Here is an 11,189-nt window from a genome sequence, read left to right as displayed (position 1 = left end):
AGTAAAATAAAAAAACGAAAAAAACTCACTCCTTGGACGATGTCGTTGTCGGCGCTGCCACCATCGCTGAGGTTGCCGTCACTTTCCTCACTGTCGTCGAGGTTGCCGTCACCGTCCTCACCATCGTTGTTCCCTCATATCGTTTCCGTTTTCGCATCCTGGTTCCGATCGCGTGTTTGGTCGCCTCCTTGCAACTTCATGTTGGCCGCCTCCTTTGCAACTTCATGTTGGCCGCCTCCTTTGTGTCTCAAGTTGGCCGTTTTCCTTAAATGAAATTAGGGTTTCTTAGTTTCATTTTTGACCCTTTTTGATTATTAAGTTCGGTTGGGCCTGGGTTATGGGTTAATAACCAGAATATATTCAAACTCAACCCATTTTTATTTTACTAACCTCAACTCATTTTTATTTTACTAATATCAATCTCATTTTTATTTTACTAATCTCAACCCATTTTTATTTTACTAGTCTCAACTCATGTAAATTTTACTAATCTCAACCCATTTAAATCTTACTAATCTTAGTCCATTTGAATCTATTCATTTTATTTTTTTATTATTTAAAAAAAGGTTTAATTTTCTTCATAATTAAATATCAATTTCATCATAAAAAAAATACAAATAAATATTATGTTAAAGATTAATTAGATGTGACATCTTTTTAATCTTTGAGTTGTTAGGATACAAGTGGTACAACTTGATAGTTCTAAAACTCTCTTTATTTAACTTATTTATTTTATTTTATTTTATTTTATTTATTTATTTATTTATTTATTTTAATGAACTAATCTAAAATCAACCTATTTATTAGATGTAATTCTTTTTTATCTTTGAGTGTTAAAACACAAGTTGTACTACTTGGTGGTTTGAAACTCAATTTAAAAATCAAGAATAATAAAATTTTTTTTTTTAGGATTAAATTAGATGTGACATCTTCTTTATTCCTTGAGTTTTGGGACACGAGTTGTACAACTTGATCGTCTTAAAACTCGTATTTTAATATATCTATTCAAATCAAACTCTTTTATTTTTCTATTTTGTCAAAACATTTTTTATCACAAAACAAATTTTTCTTTAAAACACATTCAACACATCCGTTTTGTTTTTAACCAAGAACTACGTAGCTTTGATTTCTCCATCGCACCGGGAGATACGTAGGAGCAAGATCACATTCTTGTCAAGCACAGAAATAAAAATTTCTTCTTTTGTCCTTTATTCGTTAAGTACATATTTATTTTAAAATCATATTTTAAAAATAGTAATAATTGTTATTCATATTTTATAATAAAGAAAAATAAATATACTTAAGTTAAAATTAATCTTGCACAATTAATTATAGGTAACCGTTCTTAACGGATGTCGTAGGGTGCTAATACCTTCCCTACGCATAATCGACTCCCGAACTCAAAATTTGGTTTCAAAGACCATGTTTTTTATTTTTAAGGGTTTCCCAATATTTTCCCTATTTTTAAAATAAATTTTGGTGGCGACTCCATTGAATTCGAGAAACACTCGAAATTTTAGGCCGCGACACAAATCAACCAAAATGCACAATCATATTTATTAGACTATATGTTAATGCATGATTTTGGAATATCACCATCTTATAGAGCAAAAAGTCTCATCATTGGACAATGTCCAACTGTTGGACAAATGCTCTTCAGAGTTTCATGTTCAATACCCCATAGTTAAGTATTTTTTTGAATCACGTTGCCTTTGCAATGAACTGTCATCACGTACTCGTGACTAGGTTTAGGCCACCAATGCATGCATGAATGTCATCACTTTAGTTAGTAACAAAATAGATCACTAAACCAGAGCGTCTAAAACCATTCAACCTTGTCCTAAACCAACCTGGTTTAGACACAAAGTCATCACCTTGAATAATAACCCGATACCAATCAAAATACACAAATTTTTTAATCTCATAATATCATTCATAAACATGTAATTCATATAACATATATTTTGAAGATAACACACAAATAAAACCAATACATAATATTACAGTACATTTATATCACATATAATTCAAATAGGAAAACAGATGGAGTGATGCCCTTACTGTTATGAGTGTCATTATTAAGGTTCCTAAGCAACGGTCTTTGCTCCAAAAACATTACACTCGAGGGGATAAATCACTAACTCCTTTAGAGGTTTTCTTGAATTTCTTCATTTTCTCTCCTAAGCCTTTCTTTTTCTTTCTTTCTCGCAGAGGTTGTATATGAGTATTCAAATTGGGAATGAGAGGCATCAGTTTTTTTTCTTTCTATCACTAGAGTTGGGGGAACGTGTTTTTCAACCTAAACACATTAAGACCATAAATATTCACTCCCCAAATTAATATATTTTTGTTTTTAAGGTTTGTTTCCGAATTCATACTTTTTTCTTTTCTATTATTATTGTTATTATTATAAGCATTTTTTTTTCAAATACTTAGAAAAATATTCAGTCAAATTTACATCATGTCATACACATATATACTTTTCAAAAATAATAATTGAATAAAAAATATAATAATAATAACAACCACATTAAAAATAATATATATATATATATATATATATTTCATAGTTACTACTAATAAAGAAAAAATGAGGATCTTACATTCTATCCACCTAAAATAGTTTCGTCTTTCAAACTGGCACTAATAGAGAAAAATATGGGTCTTACAGTTCACAACTATGAGAACTGGATGTAACCTACTTTGGGTGAACCAAAATATATTATTGTGTGATTCTCTTTCTCTTATCTCTATTTATTTCTTACTCACTAAGCATATATCACACAGGGAAATTTTATTTTAATTTCACTAATCAAGAACGTTATGCTTTTTGTTGTGTTTAAAATCAAGATTGATCTTGAGTTAACTAATTTAAAAGCAGGAATTAATTTAAAAGAGGAAATCACAATTCAAACCCTCTTCCTTGTGATTGACATTGCCACTTCACATGATAAAAAAGTATGATAATATTATTTTATTTTATAGATATTTAAAATACATTTCATCATGATATGATAAAAAAAATATTATATTTAAATGATAAAATTATTCATTGTGAGACAATTACTTACCATATTTTCCATTCGTTAGTTCGACAATAGTTCCAAATTTTTTAGTATGTTATTATATGTTCTGAAATTTTGAGTATACGTCATTACTATCAATGTTTGATATCATATCACGTCATATCTCTATCTTTTATTTGATATTGATAGAAATATAATATGATAGAGATATGATATAAAATATTTAAGTTTTTTTTTAATTTATTTTGATTATTTATATTTTATTTTAGTCGTTTATTTTTATTTTAATAATCATTTTAGTCTTTTGCAAAATTATACAATTTCATTTATTAAGGTTTAAAACGAATATTATAATGAAAAATTTAAATGACGAAAACGAATAAAAAAACATAAAGGATCAAAACAAATAAAAAAGATAAATCACCAAATTGAATATTAAATAAAAGAAAAATGACTGAAATTGTATTTTAACAATGATATTATAATATTTTTACTAATAGTTTTGTTTTCGTTGAGAGTCAGTTTTTAATACTCACTTTTGTGGAGATGCTTAATATTTGGTTTTCACCATTAGGTGATGATTTTGATTCCTTAATGTTACTGAAAAAAATTTGGTTGTACTCATTATTTGACATAATAAAGTTAACTTTTTGGTTTGGACAACTCATTATTTTTATCCTTACTTTGAAGTATTTTTCATATTACAATTTGAAGTGTCTTACTCCTTTTATTTCTATTATTATTATTAGTATTGGTTGTGGTTGATAATTTTTCAATATCAATTCCACAAGAAATTAATAATTAATTTGATGACTTATTGTTGTACGCTTTAGTTCCATCAAACTTCAAATTAAGTGAAAGTGTTGGACTTTATTATTTTGATACTTGACTAAGCTATAAAAGTCCTATAAGATACAATTTACTGTCAAAATAGTATGTGATCTTTACGACGTCAAAAACTAAATTAACTAACGTTTTAATAATTTGAGGACTAATTTAAATTTTGGCTAAATTAAGGACTAAAATGACCATGCCTACACTTTTAAGAACAAAAATGATGGTTTATCTATTGTAATATCTTATCATATTTATTATCATGTTGATTATAACACTTATTAACATTTACCTTTATTTAATAACTCTACTATCTAATATTTACACGAGCGAATATTTTAATAATTAATCCATATATAACCTTTTGTTCACATTAGAGAATGAAATCTTTACCTATGGAGAAAATAAAGTACTTAATAAAACATGTAACTAAAAAAATTGAATGTGTTTTTTTCTTTTTCCAGTTCAACGGTCAAGCCACTTATTAGGGATTTTGCGAATGCGAGACAAAATAGGTATTAAAATATTTGTATTTACATTTATAGCAGTTAACTTTTATAAGTGATTATCCGGATTTATTATGAAAATTTGTATCTTAACTATTATATGATTTTTTTAGATACCAAATAATAAGTATGTTGTTTTGCTTAGAAAAAGAAGAATAAGGTAATCAAGTGTAAGATAAGAGTTTCCCTTTCCTATTACTACTCCTCCGGCTTAAAAATTAACCTCATTTAAGATTTTTGTTTACATATGAAAAAATACAAAGATTAAAATGAAAAGAATAATCAATTTTATTAAATTATCTTTGTTAATTATTAATTAATTTTTTATTATCATAAATATAATTTAAAATTATTACTTTAAAAGGAGTATATATAATAATAATTAAATGGTAGAATTGAAAAAATTAAAATTAAAAAATAACATTCATTTTATTTTTTTAATATAAAGTGACCCTAGCTCATTCTAAAATGGAGTGAGTATTTAGTTTAGTTGTATTTTATTGTTTTATATTTTTCCACGAGGTGTACTTAATTGCATGGCATGGACTTTGGCAACAAGGTAGGCCTGCATAATAGTCTAAATTGTATTTTGACTTAATTGTAGTTTTAGTTATTCTATTATTATCAATTCACAGAAATGGTCTCTCTATTTTAAAATTCGACAGTATAAGTACCTTCTTCAGATTTTTGAACTAAAAAAATGCAGAGTTGACATATTTTTAATAACATGGCATACAATTCTATGATATAGAATTATCTAAATACATTAAGTATTCATATGTCATTAATTAAATTAAAAATATGAAGAAGAAAAATTCGAAGTTGAAAGCTAAGTTTTTATTGCGTTTTATTCCAATTTCATTGGTGTTAATCATTTTACATTATCGTATCATATGTCAGGTTCTTTAAAACATCTCACGTCGTCATTTTTTAGTTAAAAAATTAAAATGAGGAATCAAAACTGTCGACTTTTAAAATAGGAGAACCAATTTCGTAAATTAATAAAAATAGAGAGACTAAAATTGTATTAAAACTTGTATTTTTAATGTTTTATCTCTGATCTTGTTTTAGATAGGTTCTGTGTTTTTTTATTTATTTTATTATTTTATTTAAGTGACACATTGGTGGAGATTGTTAGACATTACACCTTGAAGTTTTGTAGCTGTTTCTCCAAACCCTAATCCTAGGATTCCTTCTATTTCATCTATTTAATTAAGAGAATTAGTTTAAAATCATTTTTAAGTTAACAATCAATCCTCTAAATCATCTTTTTTTTTTCTTTTCATTTTATCTAAATAAGTGGTTTCTACATATTTAGTTTTTCTTTCGTATTTTTTGCTGTAATTTCAACACCTGAGTGTGATGCTTTTTGGATTTTCCCATCTTGGTGTGGTGCTTTTTCCTTTTTGGTGCAGTGTTCGACTGATTCAAATTGACATACAAAATTTGATCCATTGCATATTTCAATCAATGACTTTGATATCGTCAACGTTACAGATCCGAAAATATAAGCATTTTGGACACTTGAGTGTGTCATTTTTGTAATTTGTAAGCATGTTGTTTTTTTACGCTATTAACTTAGTTGCTGTCAGTTTGTTCGCAGATTTATTATTTATGTTTTTAGCAAATTTGAATTTGTATTGCAATAGTGTATTCTACAATTTGAATTAATGGATATCGTTTCTTTTAGTAAAAAAAAATGTGACACCTTTTTTACAATGTTACCCTTTATGCTATTGTCTGTTTGTAGAAATACAATTTTTTGTTAGTTCCGTTAAAAAAAACGACATGTGATTATTACAATGTTGACATGTGCATAAGAGTATTGGCATGAAAAATTATAAAAATAAACGATTCACAGATTGATCATTTAAATTTTGGATAACTACATTTATAATCCTCAAAGTTTAAATCAGTTTTCGCTTCAGTTCAATCTTCATCTTTATCTCTTCATCATCTTCCTCTTCCACTTCATCTTTATAAAACTTAAAATTCAAAATTTGTAGTTCCAATAGAAAAACTCAAAACGTCGATAATGAGAATTAGAGGAAAATCAAAACAAAAAATTCAACATCCAACAAAAATTAAAAAATGAGTTGATGTAAATAAATAAAAAATCTACCATAAATTCATTAAAAATAAATGAGTTCTTTAGTTTATTTTAAATATTCTTCAAGATGTTGTGTTTTTGCACAAACTAGTTGTAGCATTTGTTTTTGTTTTTATGAGTTTTAAATGACTTTTTTTTTTCTTTCTAATTGTAAATGTTATGGAGGTTTCAAGAAGGGTTTTCTTTGTGGGTTTTAAGAAATATTTTTTTATGGGTTGCACAGATTAATTGTGAATTTTATGGGTGTCAAGAAGAATTTATTTATCTATCTTCATCGATTTTCAATCACAATTAAAAGAGGTTTAGGATTTCAAGCTACATATTTTTTCTCCATTCAACAACACAAATTGAAATCTTCATTTTCTTCGTCATCAATCTTCGTCTTCTTCGTTATAAAATTAGAAGGAAAAAACCCCAAAAATTCAAATTAAAAAACAAAGCAAATGTAAAGCTAGAACAAAAAATATCAAGAAATTTGAATATGAATCTCGACTCGGAACAAGTTTACAGTAGAAGACGATAGAGAGAAAAATGACTAACAATTTAAAATAAATATAACTTAAAATATCAATTCGAGATAGTTTTTCTTTGTTGGAAAAATTCTAAGAACTTTATTTAAAAAATTTAATTTAAAAAAAAAACAATTTTTTTTTTATTTTTGTCATATTAGTATTGTTATACACACATCATATTTTGTAACTTTGTAACTGTCCCATGACATTTTTGTACGGAATTACGAAAAATGACATTTTTTTTCAAATGAACAATAACATAAATAACATAAAGATTAACGTTGCAAACAAGTGCTGCTTAAAGGACTTAGTTGGAGAAAGAAAAAAAAAACAGAAATAACATATCCAAAAATTAAATCAAACACAAAGGATTAAAAGTACAATTTAACTTATATAATATGATGGTACTTAATTGTATTTTTTATAACTTTTTTAGTGAAAATAAAATTTTTCAATTATTACTTTATACATATTTATCTTGGTACTTTTTTTTATTGGTTTAATATTCCAATATAATATCTTGTTACTAAACTACTTTATATTACTAAAAATATCTCGATCAGGACAAAGAGATTTTCAAATTTGTCAATAATGTATATTAATTTTTTTTAAAACCGATTGATATTTTAAAAATCAAACTGAATGGTTCAATTGGTTGGACTCTAAATTGATATTTGTTCGCAGGTCGATTATTTGAATTACTTGATTGTAGTTTTGTCTTGATTTAATAAGTAGTTTAAAGAAATTAAATCATAATTCAAAAGGTCTCGTTATTGAAATGTTGTGTATGATTCCTTAAAATTAGAAATATCACATCACATAAATATAATTTTGGCTTTTAAAAAACATACTATTTAATAGTCGAGTACAAAAAAAGTAATTAAACAATAGATTATTTAAAATTACATAAAATCATACTATTTAAACAAAATACACGTACGTTGCTGAGTAAGTCGAACAAAACCCCAAATTAAAAATATTTAGATAAACATATAAATGAAAGAAATAAAAAATAAAAAAATTTAATTATATTTATTTATGTGCACTCAAATAATTTTGATTTGAGATTGTGGCCATGTTATTTAAATATGACACGACGTTTTCATACGTCAAAGTTTCCTTACTGACTCCATTTTCTTGCCACATTCAAATGCAAAATTTTCCTCTATTTTCTTTATTGAATATTAGATTTCAATGCCATTGATTTCTTGATTTGTGTGTTTGGTTTTGCAACAATAAAATTGATTTTTGAATGATTTATTTTATAAAATTGATTTAAGTTAAAAATGAGTTGAATATAAAATGATTTATATTTAAATAAATTCAAGTAAAAATAAAATAAATGATAAATTTGAATGTAAAAATCACATTTAAAGTTAAAATGTACAAATGTTAACTTCAAGTTAGAGTCTATTCTAAATACAAAATCTATTTCAATAAACATCATCTAAATAAGTCAAAATCGATCAATTTTATATGTCCGAAATTATTTTTGACTCTCCTTACTTTAAAATCAAACACATAAAATTCATTTCAATGTATATTTGGTTTCAATTTTGAATGGATTAAAATTGACTGTTGATGTTAGAATTGATTTTATATTACTGAATGTGTTTGAGTATAATTTACTGATTCTAACTTAAAGCAAAATTTGGATGAAAATGTTTGAGTAGAATCTATTGATTCTAACTTAAAGTTAAATTTGGAAGTTTTTACTCGAAAATTGGTTTTTACTCTCTAATTTATTTTTCAACTCATTTTTACACGATTATATTTAAATTTTGAAATATAAATTTCTTTACATTCAACTCACACTTATTTAAAATTAATTTTTGTCACTATTTAATTAAATACACACTTTTATGCAGGAGCATTTTGCAATTAATTTCTATCATTTGGATGGTTATATTTCATTTGTTCTTTATAAAAAACTATATATGTTGTAAATTTCTCTCATCTAACTCTTACTTATTATCATATTTTCATCTCACTCTTACTTATTATCATAGTTTTATTTTACGGTCGCAGTTATATATAAATCTTTACACATTACATAGAAATGTGGATAAATATGACTTTAATTGCAAATGCAGTGCCATTATAAAGACTTTAAAAACTACAATATTACAATTGCAATTGTGGACCACAAGTTAACCATATTAATGATTAAGTGATCTATGGATCTCTTTATATAAGTGTTTTCTTTCTTGTAACAAAGAGGTTGATAATATCAATAATACTATTTACTTTTGGGGGAGAAAAGACAAAATATAAACTTATAAACAATTGCATCACTTTATTTTAAGATTTGAATTCCTTGATGTGATAGTTCTTTATATCTAAGCAATTTTTTTAAATATCGGTGATTTTAAGTTTCAAACTTAGTATTTTTAATTATAAAATATAAATAAAAATTTTATTTTTTAAATTATTTAATTTCGATCAAATAACTCACAACTTCTTATCATTGTGAATACGGGATTTAAAAGAAAAATAAAATTTTAATTTAAACATGAGTTATTTTTTAATAGTATTTTCTTTATCAATAAATTCTTGTATCATTTTAATTAATAATAATAATAATCAATTAATTTTGATAAAGGATAAGTAATAAGTACATAAAATTATAATTTTATTAAAGGTGAGAACAAAAGCAGAATCGTTGATATTCCAACGACAAGAAAGTGCAACATGGAATCATGGGATATATGATTCTTATGACAACTATTCTCACTAATGCTACATCACTGGCATTACATGTTATGTAACATCATAGTTACCTAATCCAATGATTCTAAAAATAAAAATAAAAATAAAAAATTTGCTAGAAAGTAAGAATCTAGAAATTCTTTATTGTTGACACCATTAATTTAATTGGTCACTAGAGCTTCAGGTTTCTCAGCCTGCAAGTGAAAATAAAAGAGACAACAATGAAAGTTAAATTCATGAAGATTATATCAAATAAAGAGTTGTTTAATTAATTTGCAGTGTTAGTAGTTAGTATATAAATTACATCTTTATAATTTATGTATAAAAAAAAAATGAAATAAAATAAAATAACTTTAATTATATGGTTGTAATATATTGTTTCTTTGAAGTTTTTGATGGGTGTTTTTCATTTTTCATTCTCACTTTATTACATTATTGTCACATTGTTTTCAACTTATTTTCTATTTTTATTGATTTGTATATGAATAAGCCAAATACCAATTTTTTTTCATATACAAATCTTTAAAAATATGAATAAGAGTAAATGAAAAGCAATAGTTATATATCTAAATGTAAAAACCATTTTTTATATTAAATAGACAATTATTCTAAATTGCAGTTTGCAACCGTAATTAAAACTTCAATGTAATAGTCTTATAAATTTCTACGACAATATCACAACTGCAATTACAATTTCATAAATTGTATTTGTCGACATTTTACCATAATATAAAAGTTTACAATATAATCACAATCTTCACAACTACAATATAAAACCATGAAATAGATCCACCTTATATTAAAGAAATGAGGTTTTAAAATTTATTTAAATGATATATTTTACAATACCAACTTATAACTAAAAACTTAAAAAATATCATGTAAAGTACCTTTTCTCTTCATCTAAGCCTCCAATGTTCTTGTACTTAGGGAATGGAACTTGACCTGATTCAATGTGCCTAACATCCCTAAGAAGATGTTCATAGTGTCTCTTAACTTCATCAGCAGTCTTCCCTCCACCAACGGCGTGGGCGACGTTCGACCAACGATCGGGCGTGTCCTTATCGAAAACAGCCAATGCTCTTTCAAATGCCTTATTTTCCTTAGTACTCCATGAACCTGATGCTGACATTGAACTTGATGCCATTGAGACTAGTGATTTTGAGAGAAAAAAATTGTTTGTAATTCTTAAGGTTTGAAAAGGGTATTAAAAAATGTGGAAGATATATATAGTTTAGACAATAAGACTCAAAGGAAGAGATGATTTTGAAATGAGGAAGCAAAGATTGCTCCTTTTTATAAGAAGAATTGGAGGGTGTGTGATGTGTGGGATAGAGCTAGTTGGAATGAAAATCTTGCTTAAAGGAATGGAATTTCAATGATTTGTATCTTCAAGAACCATAGAATAGAAGAGGACCAAAATGTTGAGCAACAATTTTGGAGAATCAGGATCTTCAGCCAGTGAAAAAACAAAAAGGACAAATGAGTAAAA

The 11,189-nt window shown here is 25.6% G+C and overlaps 1 protein-coding gene across 1 annotated transcript; it reads right to left on the bottom strand.

Moving 5' to 3' along the window:
* Positions 1–9,599: 9,599 nt before the first annotated feature.
* LOC101499379 (protein RADIALIS-like 3) lies at positions 9,600–11,189 on the bottom strand. The gene is made up of 2 exons (XM_004499740.4): positions 10,588–11,189; positions 9,600–9,891 (listed from the first exon to the last, which is right to left on the bottom strand). The coding sequence occupies exons 1-2, from the start codon at positions 10,842–10,844 to the stop codon at positions 9,870–9,872; spliced, it is 279 nt and encodes a 92-aa protein (XP_004499797.1). The 5' UTR covers positions 10,845–11,189; the 3' UTR covers positions 9,600–9,869.

This window comes from Cicer arietinum, chromosome 5, assembly GCF_000331145.2.
Source record: "Cicer arietinum cultivar CDC Frontier isolate Library 1 chromosome 5, Cicar.CDCFrontier_v2.0, whole genome shotgun sequence".
Lineage (NCBI taxonomy): Eukaryota > Viridiplantae > Streptophyta > Magnoliopsida > Fabales > Fabaceae > Cicer > Cicer arietinum.
Note: the sequence above shows the minus strand (reverse complement) of the source record. Positions and strands in the feature narration are given on the sequence as shown.

Excerpts from the sequence above, each read along its gene's own strand:
- LOC101499379 (XM_004499740.4), bottom strand. The coding sequence starts at position 10,844 with ATGGCATCAAGTTCAATGTCAGCATCAGGTTCATGGAGTACTAAGGAA. Across the intron at positions 9,892-10,587 it reads GGCTTAGATGAAGAGAAAAG|GCTGAGAAACCTGAAGCTCT; the intron begins GTACTTTACATG and ends TTTCACTTGCAG.